This window comes from Hordeum vulgare, chromosome 7H (genome assembly GCF_904849725.1).
Source record: "Hordeum vulgare subsp. vulgare chromosome 7H, MorexV3_pseudomolecules_assembly, whole genome shotgun sequence".
Lineage (NCBI taxonomy): Eukaryota > Viridiplantae > Streptophyta > Magnoliopsida > Poales > Poaceae > Hordeum > Hordeum vulgare.
The window spans coordinates 156,255,682-156,269,719 of record NC_058524.1 but is presented as its reverse complement, the minus strand read 5'-3'; the positions used below and the strand labels follow the sequence as shown (position 1 = coordinate 156,269,719).

General features: G+C 41.9%; 2 protein-coding genes across 2 annotated transcripts; one reads left to right on the top strand and one right to left on the bottom strand.

Annotated features, from left to right (window-relative positions):
• Nucleotides 1-226: 226 nt before the first annotated feature.
• On the top strand, nt 227-6,424 carry LOC123413289 (FKBP12-interacting protein of 37 kDa). Its single transcript, XM_045106232.1, has 13 exons — nt 227-516; nt 638-699; nt 1,330-1,397; nt 1,509-1,545; nt 2,529-2,616; nt 2,693-2,757; nt 2,841-2,918; nt 3,064-3,111; nt 4,601-4,654; nt 5,157-5,318; nt 5,490-5,559; nt 5,867-5,922; nt 6,003-6,424. The coding sequence occupies exons 1-13, from the start codon at nt 420-422 to the stop codon at nt 6,174-6,176; spliced, it is 1,059 nt and encodes a 352-aa protein (XP_044962167.1). The 5' UTR covers nt 227-419; the 3' UTR covers nt 6,177-6,424.
• A 273-nt stretch (nt 6,425-6,697) lies between these two features.
• Nucleotides 6,698-11,541, bottom strand: LOC123413290. Its single transcript, XM_045106233.1, has 7 exons — nt 11,351-11,541; nt 10,770-10,922; nt 8,987-9,106; nt 8,803-8,881; nt 8,011-8,097; nt 7,167-7,229; nt 6,698-7,066 (listed from the first exon to the last, which is right to left on the bottom strand). The coding sequence occupies exons 2-7, from the start codon at nt 10,823-10,825 to the stop codon at nt 6,989-6,991; spliced, it is 483 nt and encodes a 160-aa protein (XP_044962168.1). The 5' UTR covers nt 10,826-10,922; nt 11,351-11,541; the 3' UTR covers nt 6,698-6,988.
• Between the last annotated feature and the right edge of the window lie 2,497 nt (nt 11,542-14,038).

Genomic DNA, 14,038 nt, shown 5'->3' with positions numbered 1-14,038 from the left:
TATGCTATTCAAAAGATGCACGGTTTGTTCTTTGTGTAGGAGAATGGTTTACTGATGATAATAATAAAGTATTTTATTTCCAAAAATAATAATAAAGTATTCGAATGTTTGTTCTTGTCTTGTGTTTAAAAAGGCCGTGGAAACACAAGATACGCACTAGAGAACAGGCCGTGGCGCAGCCCGTCAAACAAAAGAGGCCGTGGCGCAGCCCGTCAAAGAAAAGGGGCCGTGGCGCAGTCTCGTGTCTCGTCGCTGCTCGTTCCCCCAAGAGGCCCACAAACAGAGCTCCCTCCCCACACCGGTCCCATCCCGCCGGCGAAGCGCCAAACCCTCGCCGCCGCAGCACCACTTCCTCGGCGGCCGGACCGGCAGCGCATCCCGCTAGGGTTTCGGCGGTTTGCACGACGGCAGCGAAGGCCATGGCGGACCCACCTTCCCCCCGCCTAGACGAAGACGACACCTTCGGCCGCGACTTCAACGCCTCGCCCTCTCGCAACGCCGCCCCCGTCCGTTCCGGTATCCCTCTTCAGCCCCTCCTCCTCCGCCTCTGCTTCCGTTCGTGCTCGAGCTTTGGCTTCTCGGAAGCTCACCTGGTTCATACGTCCCTTTTGCTGCTGCTGCTGCTGCTTCTATGCAGGCGAGAAGAGGCAGTTCGGCGATCTGGATGACGACGAAGACGATGTCTTCGCTTCGAAGAAGGTAATTCTTGTAGTTTTCCTCTTTCAACCTGGTACAAAATATTAGTATGCGTACGTTTTCTTTTCTTCTGCCACTGGCATAATTCGTGCAAATCTTATGTGTCGGAGTCAGGCCTTACTACCATGCTAAATTACGATTGCCATTAGGCTTGCAATGATACATCATAGAAAAATGCTTAGCACGTTGGTCTTGGTGAAGTTCTCTCTATCTCGAATTTATGGTCTGATGCATTAGATAGTAGATACTGTGGCTGTTTCAATGATAATGGCTTCCGAGGGTGCGTTTGTCTGTAGGTGGTGGTTGGGTTTGGGTAGTTGTCAGGGGAGTAGCTGGTAGCTGGCCTTTGGCTGGTGGTTTGCGACTTGCGGTGTTTAGACCTAGTTTTGCCTAGTGTTTTGCCCGTTTGTTAGGGTTTTAGCCCGGTTTTCCTTAATTAACCGAGCGGTCTCTTGTACCATTTCTCTCTGATCAATGAATATAGCAGCTCTCCTGCTTTCATTAAAAAATTTTTTTGGAAAGATGCAGTAAGAAAATTAAACATATGCTTTCTTGCTTGCCTAACAGTCCTGTAAGTTTTGATAATTTCATGGAACAAGAATCTCTCATTTAAGACAGCAAGTTTGTGTGCAGGGAAAGACAAAGGTGGAGGAAAGTGCACCAGGTGCTGCCACGGGAATGATTCTGTCTCTTCGTGAAAAGTATATTATATTTCTTATATCTAACTTTTGATCTATTGCTGTTTTTACCAAATAACTGTTGTTCTATTGCTAATTGTAATCATGGCACTAACTTCTCTCGCCCTTTTGAAGTTTACAGACCTGCAAAGAGAATCTTGAATCAAACCAGGTGTGTAGTCCGTCACTGTTCTTCAATGTTGTCATTTGCTAGTCGAATACAGTTTTATTGAGCTCAATTTATGTTGTCTTAGTGTAATTGAAGTACCCTGTGATGCCTCATTGTGGTATAAAATAACTGTGCACTCCATCAGCCGTATAAGCAGTTTAACTGTAATTGGCAAGCAATCATTCTGGGATAGTATGTACTATGTTTTCGGTAAAAGTTCTTCGTTCAGTGAATTATTATTTGCCAAACCCAAGCCTCACAGACTTCCATTGTTTCATAATAGCCTTGAAGGGTTCTTTCAGTCTATAGTGCAACTTTGAACATTCGACCACTTAATCATATGAAAATGTGTAAACTAATAAAGCTTGACATAGCTGAACTTTACTTAAAGTTTAGACATCTGAGAAACAGAAAGGCAAGTCACAACTAAAAGTACACCCACGGAGCAGACAATTTCTCTATAGTAGAATGATTAATGTCTGTTACTAAATGTGGAGATGTAGTTTCAGCAAACATGTGTTAGAATTGTGTCGAATATTTGTACAAGTTAGGTTACAGTTGGACTTGGATTTGGACTGTGTGTTGACAGTGTAGGAGTCGTGTCCTATTAGGACACCTGTACCCCTACGCCTCTTATATTATGAGGAGGTAAACACATGATGTAACCTATGCCAACATAATAGCACAGGCACGCAGGGGGAGCTGGCGGCGTGTGCCAGCGCCCGGGCGGCCAAAGTGCGGTATTGTGACACCGCCCTGGGGATGTAGCCATATCGGTGAACCTCGTTAACAAATCTCGGTGTCGTGCCTGTGTGATTGCTTGGTCCTCGGATGATCAACTACGTGCCTCGGATTTATTCTAACACCATGCATGAAGTTTTTTACACCAATGTTTGCATTTTGTTCCAGTGTTACCTCTGCATAGCTTAACATACACGATCCATAATGCTGTAATTTCTGAAATGCTGCATATATATGCATCATAGGTGGAACTGGAAGCTGCTAAATCAGAAATCCAGAAGTGGCATTCAGCATTTGAGAACATTCCTGCTGTACCTGCAGGAACCAATCCAGGTTTGCAAGTTAAATCCAAGTTCTTCCTATTTCTGGTAATAATGGAGTAAAGAATGTTTATTTATTTGAAACACAGAGCCTGTTTCGGTGGTTACTTATCTTAATAACCTGAAGTCGTCGGAGGAGTCACTGAAGGAGCAGGTTGGTTCTTGTGTCATATTCGTAAAACTTATAAGATAGTTATGCTTTGCTTCGGTTTGATTGTTCCTTAATTATATACTCAGCTGGAGAAAGCGAAGAAAAGAGAAGCTGCTTTTATTGTAACATTTGCAAAACGAGAACAAGAGATTGCGGAATTGAAGGTACCCTCAGGGAGCCTCCTACGACGAGGAGAAACATCTCAATATGGATAAATCTGACCAGTACTTAGTAATTTCAATTGATCAATTTATGGCGTCCTTCTAGTTTGTCCTGATTGTTGGCTATTTTTTTAAAATGAATTTGCAGTCTGCAGTTAGGGACTTGAAAACACAATTGAGGCCACCATCAATGCAGGTAAAATAGTGTGATGCTATTTGTTCTACGCTTGCCAATTTAACTTCGAATTAGTGTTTATCAAAAGTTGCTTGTACGGGGGTTCTGTTCATCTGTTTAGATTAAATCTACTGCAGAATGTAAACTGTAAGAGAATACTTGTGTTGCTAAAATGGCCTATGTTGGACTTGACCATTGTTGTTTTGTGCACATCTTACTGTAGAGTTATAGTTATTATTACTTCAATTTGGTAAACCATAATTAGTATTGGATTCATTTCAATCAAATCTGGACTTGGTACCAGTACTGCTCCAGTTATGTAGACTACTTTATCAGGCAAGGTGACAGCAGTACATTTAAACTATACCATCATATTATTTGGAAAACTCACAACTTTGCTCCTTGTCAAAAGGTGTACATGCTCTTTCTTCTGTGTGCTCATCTTTGTCCCCTTTTGACATAGTGGCCTCCATGATCTGCACTAGTCGACCCTTATCTATACCAATTGTACTGACCCACGTATACGAATGAGAGTAGCTTGAACAAATATATACAAGGCAGAGGAGGTTGCAAGCAAGTAATATATTTAGTAAGCTACCATGTTAAGTGGGTTACCTACTGTCCCGTCAAAAAAAGAGTGGGTTACCTACTGTATAGGTTCATATTAATTGAAGTAAACCCAGGAGTATCATAGTCATGTTCTTCTCTATGGTCTAGCAGAGGACAGTTTGTTCGTAATTTTACATGCGATATCACCTTTTAGAGATCCAGGTGTCTACGGTCTCTATATTGCATCTTATATAAAAAAAAGGTTATGTGCTATGATTATTAAATTGCATCCTCGCTAATTTGAAGGATTATCTGTAGATGGTCAACACCAGATTCTGTAGTGAACAGACATCCTAAGGCCTACAGTCCAAAAAAAAAAACATCGCACGGTTCACCGTACAAAATTTCTATTATGTATTTTTTCTGAATTCCAATAACATGTGTCATGAGCTGCACTGCAACTATGATTACAGGATTAACAGTCCCACTTAAACAACAAGATAAACTTTGTGGAACGGAATAATGAATGTGAGATTCTCCGAATACTGAAGATGGTGCGTTATCATCTAATCTAGCTATCATCTATATTTTCTTTGAACACTGAGTGGAAATACCTTATGTTTCGTTTAAATATCTTTCTCAGTTCTCACTCACGTCATGTCTATGATACCACCCTTTTGTTTGGACTCCCTGCATGGCAGGATTAACTTTTTTTTTTTTTTGAAAGACCCGCAAGATTAACTTCTTTCAAACTCTTGCTTCTTAGAGAAGCTAATCGACTTGGTTATTGACCTCTTGGTATAGGAACAGGCTTAGGTACTGTTTGGGATAGTATTACTACGTTGATAATGTGGCCTTAAGCTCCTTAAGAAGCCGTAGTAGTTGCGGTTAATAATTCCTAAACCCTATGTTGTCAAGCTGAATAGCTTATTTACATCCCTTTTTCTGTTTGCTCCAACAGACGAGACGATTATTGCTTGATCCAGCAATCCACGAGGAATTTACGCGCTTAAAGGTCAGCAATTCTCCTTCAATCATACAATTCATGTTGAATTATAATAGTTGTTTGTACCAGTATGTTTTAAAACTGGAAGCCCGACATTGTAACATCTAAGAGAACCTTTATAGTAGATTTCTGATGCCTTGCTGCACCATCTTTTGTAATATTATTAGTCAAATATGTAACGAGACAGTATTTGCATGTCTCATCTTAAGGACTTAAACTAATGGCTATGGTTCTCTTATACAAGTACGAAAGGCACAAAGCCCAGCAGTTTTACTATCAATAAGAGTGTATTATGAAAATAATGGAATATTTACGGAATAAATTGTAAGTCGCAAATGTATTATATGGGAAGACAGGTTGATGATTCAAGCATATTACTAGCCATACTGGATTGCTGATAATGCTTCAAGAGTCAAAATAAAATGTGTGCTTTCTAGTGTCTTAGGAAGGCTGAACCTTACATAACCTGACACCGAGTGGCTAACAGATGGTATTGCCCATTTTTGTCCAGAATCTGGCTGAAGAGAAAGAGAAAAAGATAAAAGAGCTGCAGGAAAATGTTGCTGCTGTCAATTTTACTCCATCCAGCAAGCATGGGAAGATGCTAATGGCCAAGTGTAGGACATTGCAAGAGGAAAATGAAGAAATTGGGGCAATGGCTTCTGAAGGAAAAGTAAGTCTGCCAACAGATATGAGCCATTTAAATACATTTTCTATGTTTTTCTCTGCCTTGAAAGGAAAAGAATCGTTGGTCATTCTTTGAACAACCAACATACTGGAAGAGAAATTTGTTGCCTTATTAATATTTGCCAGAATGTGTTATGACGAAGTATCTTTGGTACAGATCCATGAACTTGGAATGAAAATTGCAGTTCTGAAGACCCAGAACAATGAGCTCAGGAATCAGTTCGATGGTACGTGTTGAGCTACATCCATGTGAAAAGAGTGACAAAAATAACCAATATACTCCCTCCGTCCCAAAATTATTGTCTTAGCTTTGTCTAGAAATGAATGTATCTAAATAATAAAACTTGACTAGATACATTCGTATCTAAACAAATCTAAGACAAGAATTTTGGGACGGAGGGAGTATGTGTTTATTATAAAATTTGTTAAAGCTAATGGATATTTCTGGGTCATTTGGAACAGAAATTGCTTTGCTCCTTGTTAATGGATATTATGCTAACATGGAGCTACTTGACCTTTTCATTGTGTTGTCAGGGCTGTACAAACACATGGATGGCCTAACAAACGATGTTGAGAGGTCAAATGAAATGGTAGGACTCGTCACTCTTGTTGCTACTGAATTGCTTGATTATTTTACCCACTAACCCTTTTACTGCCAACTCTTCCTTAGGTTTCCATTCTGCAAGAGGAATTAGAAGCTAAAGATGTGGAGCTGGCAAGGTTAAAGGAGATGCTTTCACAGAAAGAGGCAACTGAAGACGACGCTGTCGTCGAAGAAAGAGAGGAAGCTGCAAATGATATGAATGCTCCTTCTGACCCGCAGCCGATAAAAGCGGAGTCCTAAGGGTGCCGACTATTTTTTTTTCTGCGGCTGCGTTTATGCCTCTGATGTAATGTGACGCTTTGATGGCTGCAACAGTTTTCCACATTGCTGAGAATTTCATCTGTATGCTTGATGGAACGCTGGTATATCACGGGTTCTAAGTTATTGCCGTTTATGCAAATAGTGGGACCTCGACTTTCCAACTCCAGCTTGTATTCCCAGCAAAGCTCCAAGAAATATATGCGGTCTCATAGTATGAGCTTTGAGCAGAATGTTTTTTGACAATGAGCAGCATGTGCATGCTCATGGGGCTCTTTGACGTTCGGCTTGGATACAGATTATCGGTACATAGGAAGCGCAGCATATTTTTTCCAGGTCTTATGTTTCCAAAGTACTCCCTCTGTAAAGAAATATAAGAGCATCTGGATCACTAAGTCTAAACGCTCTTATATTTCTTTTATAGAGGGAGTAGAACGAAAAGTACATAGTTTGCTAGGTGAATTTCTGCACGGATACAGGCCCGTCCAATAATGCGCACGAGATAGCCAGCCGCAGAATTTTTATTAACACTGAATCTGAAAATGCAGTTCAGAGATTCGACAAATAACAACATGCAACATGTAGAAATTCTACTGCAATCTTGAGCATACCGGAAACCTAGCTAATAGCTTGGCCATTTTTTCAACCATTTGCTGATTTGCCAAGGCAGAGCAAATATGCAGGGGGTGCTGACACATAAGAATGCGGTATCACTGTTAGTACACGCTGAAAGTAAATTTAATAACCAGGCCTCGTCATGCCAGCTGGACTGTCTAACTCTGCAGGGCTCAAACCTAGTTTGTTTCGGAATACTTGAACCCATACTTCTTAAAATACTCTCGAAATCCATACACGCTCTGGTCATAGTTGAACTGCATGCACACAAGGAAATAGCATTAGACTTGACAAGTGCGGAGTAAGTGACTGATGCATGAATATTTTGATGAAAGGACGCTTCAGGGCATTGCTTACAGGTAGGACTTTTGCAGAGTATTTTGTGACGCTCGGGTCCACGATCTTTCCTGGGTTAGCAGCCTAAGAAATGCAGAGCATGATGTTACCAGGATAAAAATACAATACAACGAATTGATGTGTAGGTGCAGATAACACGACGAGCAAGTAAATAAGGAAGAAAGAAATGGAAACCAAATTCATTCTGGGGAAATGATGTGGAGCTCTATACCAAATAATATCGATGCCTAGCCATGAAATAACGGGAACACATTAAACACAGCTAAGCAAGTAATAACTAGAAACAGTACCGACGCCATTCACGGTCAACAAAGAACAAACCGACCATATTTGAGCAAGTTAGCAGAGTCCTCCAATATGGAAATGAGATGCAAATGAAAACACTAATCCCTAGTCTGACAAAGGATCCCACGAATCTCTAGATGGAGTCACATAATACACACGTTTCCTGAGAACTTAAATCTATTCTCCCTCAAAAGAAGACTAGTGCTTCTCTGGTATACCAGGAATTAAATTGCGAATATTGGAGCGGTGTAGTGTTGCAATGGTGGATGCAAATCAGACTGCAATGCAATATGTGCTTTTCACTCTTCCACTCTTATGAGGACCATGAGAGCACATAATAGAGAAACTGTTCTCGAAATTTCCCTCAAAGTAGGGCATATGACTTCCAAAATGCTAAAGGTAGCATTCAGAAAGAAGCTGGAGCCTCTAAAGATTCTACAGCCATTAACACACATAAGGATTAACAAACTTATCATTCTTTAGCCACAAATATTAAGAAAAAAGAAAGATAAGTGGCAACATGTGTTAACCGATGAAAGGTAAAGTAAACAATCATAACCTGTTCTGGGTTGTAAAATACTTCAAGAAATGGATACTCAGTCTTTTGCCTCGTGAGGCAAAACCCAGGATACTTTGGGCATTCCACCTGACAACATAGAACAAATTAATAATTCCTATCGGTTTGAGATTACAGGCAAATAGGATGGCAGCAGGCACAATTTGTATAGATGAGAAGCAAGAAGCCACAAATTTTAAGCATAGCGTATCATGATATTACCCAAGTTAAAAGCATCCAAATGAAAAGGAAATCAAAAGTGACAGTCTGATTTGACAGGCAGGCAATTAAACTATCTTGTGACTAATTGATCGTATCTTTGTACATCATAATATCTACAATTAATAACAGAACTACAATTATTCCCACATCTAAGCTTCCCATAGAGCTGCTTCTCTTGCAGGTGAGAGAAAAGCCTAGAAAAGATCATCAAAAATACAATCGCAAAACAAAGAGCTTCCACACATGTGCCTGAAGCTGAACAGAAGACTGAAGTAGGTGAACTTTATAATGCATGATGAATTAGATTAATCTTGCGATTATCGCCAAAGGTAGTATTATATTATGTGACTACAAATTATATCAGATATGACTAACTTCAAGCTTTTGAATATTAACATGCAGTTAAGACAGCAAACCAACCTTTACAATGTTCCATAATAGCGAGCCATGGTAATTTGAACAGATAGAAAAGCAGAGTGCATTAAAGTTTTCAGAATAACTCATCATCTTATAAGTGACCCGAAAATACTTCATGGCATATTTTTTGCGGGCGTAATAAGAGTATTGGCTTACCCGAACAAACTTTATATGAGGATAGAATGTAGCAGCAGCCTCCTCTAGTACTTTGTCAAGATGCTGCGTATAAGTGCACCTACAAAAGCAATTTCATTACTGTTGTAAGCATGTGCAAAGCTATTGATATAGGACAACTTAACTATTCTTATGTTTCTGAACAAAAAACATGAGCCTAGCATACTTAATAGTAAAGGCCACAACAACAGGCCGTCCTTCATGTAATAGCTGCACAAACTGACGCTCTGATGTGAACGGTATGATTCTTGATGGCCCTAGATCCTTGGGATATCCAGTGTAGTACCTTCAACACCAACAAGATGATTCAAACATAATAAAATAGTGATACACCCAAAAAACGGGAAATGAGTTAAATTCTTCTTTTTGTAAAGCTGGGAGAGTGCGAACAATGCATGCCGGACCGTGTGCAAACAATGACTTCCGGAGTTAGTGCAAGCAACAAGCTACAGGTTTTATAACCGGCTTTAGAGCAATGATATTCATAAACAAAAACCGCTTGCACGCACTAGCGAATAAATTCTTAAGAGAAAGCTTAGTTAAATTCGTTCATGCTCAAGACAAAAACAGAATTAGATAGATATGCAAAGTAGGTAATGAGTTTGTTGCACGCATCGCATTGCATACCCTACATATCCGAAGATATTCTATCCACATATGTTACATCTTTTCTACTCCCTCCGTTTCTACATATAAGCCTTTTTAGAGATTTCAATACGGACTACATACAGATGTATATAGATGTATTTTAGAGTGTACATTCACTCATTTTGCTCCGTATGTAGTCCATATTGGAATCGTAGGGCCAATTCTTTTGCTGGCTTCCAGAATAAGCTGGAATAAGCCACCCCCTACCCAGCTTATTCTAGAAGCCCAATCAAATTATTATTTTTTAAAGTCTAATAATTAAGACTTGACTAGTAGGCTTCTAAAAATATATTTTTGGTTGAGCTTCTAGAATAAGCTGGGTAGGGGGCAGCTTATTCTAGAAGCTCAAAAAAGCCACCAAAAGAACTGGCCCTAAAAAGTCTTATATTTAGGAACAGAGGGAGTATATCTCAGTAACAGGATTAAATCAAAGCTGTCTTGTCAATAATAAATTAATTATACACTAAGAGAATGCCTACAAGTGACTATAGAATCCATCTTGCCTAATTGAAGAAGTCACGAACCACCAGGGAAGAAGTCATCAACCACCAGGGAAGTGCATGGATGAACCCGGGAAAACACATTTCTAGATGCTACAAAAACTTGAACAATGTTGCACAGGTACGTCTCCATGTTCTATGTGCGTGCATAAAGTTTCACGGAAAAATAACTTTTTTTGTGGCCTGTGCAAAAGGGACAAAAAATTGTGCCGTGGAACGCCATTTAGAAGCACTGAAATTTGTCTTTTTTGCGGGGACAAAACAAAAAGAAAAAAATTCACAAAATTTTGTGCCGCGCACACATATTTGCGAACATGTATGCGTGAAATTTTCTTTTGAATCTTTGACATTTTAAAATGTGCTTATAATGCGTTTTTTGAAAAGTGGGTGCATATGCCCATGCGTGCAGGGGGGTGCCCTCTCCGAACCACCATCTAAGAATAAGACGACACGTTCAACTTTCTACTTCAACAATGATCTAAATAGATGTAAATGAATGAGCACTAACATTTTACTATTAGTTTTGCACTCTTCTGCAAACCATCTATCACCAATTGTACTGGAATATTTGGCATGCAACAGGATAAATAGACAAACTATGTATCACTTCCAAAATGGGATTAATGAGATAAATGACGCCACTTCCGCTGTATTCAGTGTATGCAAGAATGCTATTTTCCAAATTAAACAGGGCCAAACCACCTGAAGGGGAATCTATATGTTCTGCTGAAAAACGTACAGACCGAGATGTACAGAAATAAACTAAAAGGTAGGACTGAGAGATGTGAAGGTTTTCCTCACTTGGATGTCGACCGAAGCTGGGAAACCATCCTATCAAAAAATGACGCTTCGGCCATCTCCAAGGCACACCCAGCGCGAGTGGGTGAGGCGCGGCTGGGAACGCAGGCGTCTGAGCAGTGGCGGAACTACAAACAAATTGCTGCGCAGGCCAAGCTAAAGAACACACACACACGAAAACAAATTCTGGATTATTGCCATTAATCAGGATACTTTCTCTTCTTATTTGTTACAAGATGAAGTGAGCAGATACAAACAAAACAAGCTATACCAAAATTTACTATAATAATCTGCCAGGCACTACAATTTTGACCGTCCTTCCACATAGCTATCTACATATTAAAAAAAAACTGTAAACAACAATTGAGTGACCAGTTTATGCTAGCATATTGGTAGAGATGAATAGACGATGACCTAAGTGAAATTAAGGGGAAGGAAACTGGGAATGATTCAAAGAAACTACATGTGCAGCTTGCAGTGTTTCATGGGAATTGGAGAGACTGGTGCTTGAGAGACGAGAGTATCAGATTCAAGGAGGAGCTCATTTGGGTGCTGCCTTGGTTGCCGGTGCTAGCTGCGTGTACCTGTGGGCTGTGGCCGCGTGGGGTCGTGGGTTGGCCGATTACAACTCGTCGTGCTGCTGTGTGCGGCGGCTGATGTGTGCCGCAGTCGCCGTGGCCAGTGGGCGGCGCGGCGGTGGCCAGTGGGCGGCGCGGCGGTGGCCTGCGGTTGCGGCGTGACGGGGGCCGCGGCGGCTGATGAGTGCGGAGTCGCCGAGTGCGGAGTCTCTGCGTGTGCGTGGCGTGAGGCGTGAGCTCCTGGGCCATGGGTTGGGGCCTCAGTGAGTGCTGGGCCTATAGGTGTCTAATCTTTTCTTCTCTAGAGCTGGGCGGACCACGGCCCAGGTCAGCCCTAGAGGCTAGAGTAGCAGCAGTAACTTCCATGAGCCACCAAACACACACCCTCTCAATTGTCTATTTCCCACGTATAACCCCATAGTAAACTCCCACCGTTAATTCCCATTCCCCTTACCTGAAAGATTACAAAACACGTTGTAAGGTTGGTTCAATCTTAGTGCAAAAGAGCGATCATTTTAGATCAGAGGGAGTATTTGGATATGGGTGAGAAGAGGTTATTTACTTCCTCTGTTCGATAATATAAGAGCATTTCTAACACCATACTAGTGTCAAAAAGTTTTTTTATTTCACAAGCACAGTTGGGATGACACTTACGGACATGTAATTGCTCGACAAAACACCACAGAGAAATAGTCTCGACTGTATAGTGAGAGGCAACCATCACAAAGCTGCGACCGGAGCACAACGGTTGCAACTGCATGCCTAATGATAGAAATGCAACTGCCCACATCCCTAACAAAATACCAATAAACATACGCATTGAAGACATACAGTTATGGTCGTGTACGATTATGCAATCATATAACATTTTCAATTATAAAATAAAATGTAGTTGTTGTTTAATAAGAAAACTAAAAACAAGAAAAGATAGCAAGAATCATGCTGTTATAAAAGAAGGGCTAGTTCTTTTGACTCAATTCTAAAGAATTACTGTCGAAAAATTACATTCGCAAAAGAACTCGTTTCTTCCCTACGGATTATGTAAGAATTACCAGAATTACTAGTGCATTTCAGAATAGTGAGAACCTGGCAATTCTCGCAATTCTAGCCAGCCCCTCAAAAGAAAACCTTTCGTTTTGAAATATTACCCCTATTGGATGATGATATTGCGTTCAAATTGTTGGGGAACGTAGTAATTTCAAAATTTTCCTACGCCATACCAAGGATCTATCTAGGAGCAACCAGCAACGAGCAAAGGGGTAGAGCATCTTCATACCTTTGAAAATCGCTAAGCGGAAGCGTTGCTAGAACGCGGTTGATGGAGTCGTACTCGCAGTGATTCAGATCGCGGTGGATTTCGATCTATGCACCGAACGGCGATGCCTCCGCGTTCAACACATGTGCATCCCGATGACGTCTCCAACGCCTTGATCCAGCAAGGAGGGAGGAAAGGTTGAGGGAGAGCTCCGGCAGCACGACGACGTGGTGACGGTGGAGCTACGTGGCACTCCGACAGGGCTTCACCAAGCACTACGAAGGACGAGGAGGAGGAGGTGTAGGGCTGCGCCGAGAAAGAGGCAATTTTTGTCTCAAATCAGCCCCAAAACCCTCACTATAAATAGGAGGAGAGTAAGGAGGGTGCCCACCCTTTAGGGTTTCACACCCTAAGGGTGTTGGGGAACGTTGCATGGGAAACAAAACAAAAATCCTACGCACACGCAATACCTATCCATGGTGATGATCATCTACGAGAGGCGAGAGTGAATCTACATACCCTTGTAGATCACTAAGCGGAAGCGTATATAACGCGGTTGATGTAGTGGAACATCTTCGCGATTCAAATCGCAGCCCGTCCCGCGATCTCATCACGATCCGTCCCACGATCCCATCACGATCCGTCCCGCGATCCCATCATGATCCATCCCGATCTAGTGCCGAACGGATGGCACCTCCGCGTTCAGCACACGTACAGCTCGATGACGATCCCCGCCTTCTTGATCCAGCAAGAGGGGCGGAGAGGTAGATGAGTTCTCCAGCACGGCGGCATGGTGGTGGTGGTGGTGGATCTATTCCAGCAGGGCTTCGCCGAAACGCTGCTGAAAAATCGATCTAGAGGAAGAACAGATCTAGAGAGAAGTAGAGGGAGCACGTGGCAATTAGGGTTAGCCCTCACCTCTAAAACCTCTAGTATATATAGGAGGGAGGGAGGGGAGGAGGCAGCCTCAAACCCTCAAGGTTTGGCCGAAATTGGAGGTGGAGGAGTCCAACTCCAATACTACTAGAAGTAGGATTCCTCCTCTCCACTTGGAAACTCTTTCCACCTTTTTCACCTTTGGGTTTCTTTCCTTCCCACCTCCAATCCGCCTTGGGATTTAGTGAAGGCTTCGTCTAGACCACTAAGGGCTGGTCCACGTCCTCCCACAGCCCATGATACCCTTTGGGGTGGGTGGGCCCACCTGGTGGACCCCAGAACCCATTCGTCACACCCGGTACACTGCCGGAAATGCCTGAAACTTTTTCCGGAGTTCAAAACCCACTTTCCTATATATCAATATTTACCTCCGGACCATTCCGGAGCTCCTCGTGATGTCTGTGATCTCATCCAGGACTCCGAACAACTTTCGGTTACCAAACACACATAAGTCAATAATACCGAAACGTCACCGAACCTTAAGTGTGCAGACCCTGCGGGTT

Excerpts from the sequence above, each read along its gene's own strand:
- LOC123413289 (XM_045106232.1), top strand. The coding sequence starts at position 420 with ATGGCGGACCCACCTTCCCCCCGCCTAGACGAAGACGACACCTTCGGC. Across the intron at positions 5,319-5,489 it reads CAATGGCTTCTGAAGGAAAA|ATCCATGAACTTGGAATGAA; the intron begins GTAAGTCTGCCA and ends TCTTTGGTACAG. Across the intron at positions 5,560-5,866 it reads GCTCAGGAATCAGTTCGATG|GGCTGTACAAACACATGGAT; the intron begins GTACGTGTTGAG and ends TTGTGTTGTCAG.
- LOC123413290 (XM_045106233.1), bottom strand. The coding sequence starts at position 10,825 with ATGGCCGAAGCGTCATTTTTTGATAGGATGGTTTCCCAGCTTCGGTCG. Across the intron at positions 8,098-8,802 it reads CTCATATAAAGTTTGTTCGG|GTGGAATGCCCAAAGTATCC; the intron begins GTAAGCCAATAC and ends CTATGTTGTCAG. Across the intron at positions 7,067-7,166 it reads ACTCTGCAAAAGTCCTACCT|TTCAACTATGACCAGAGCGT; the intron begins GTAAGCAATGCC and ends GTGTGCATGCAG.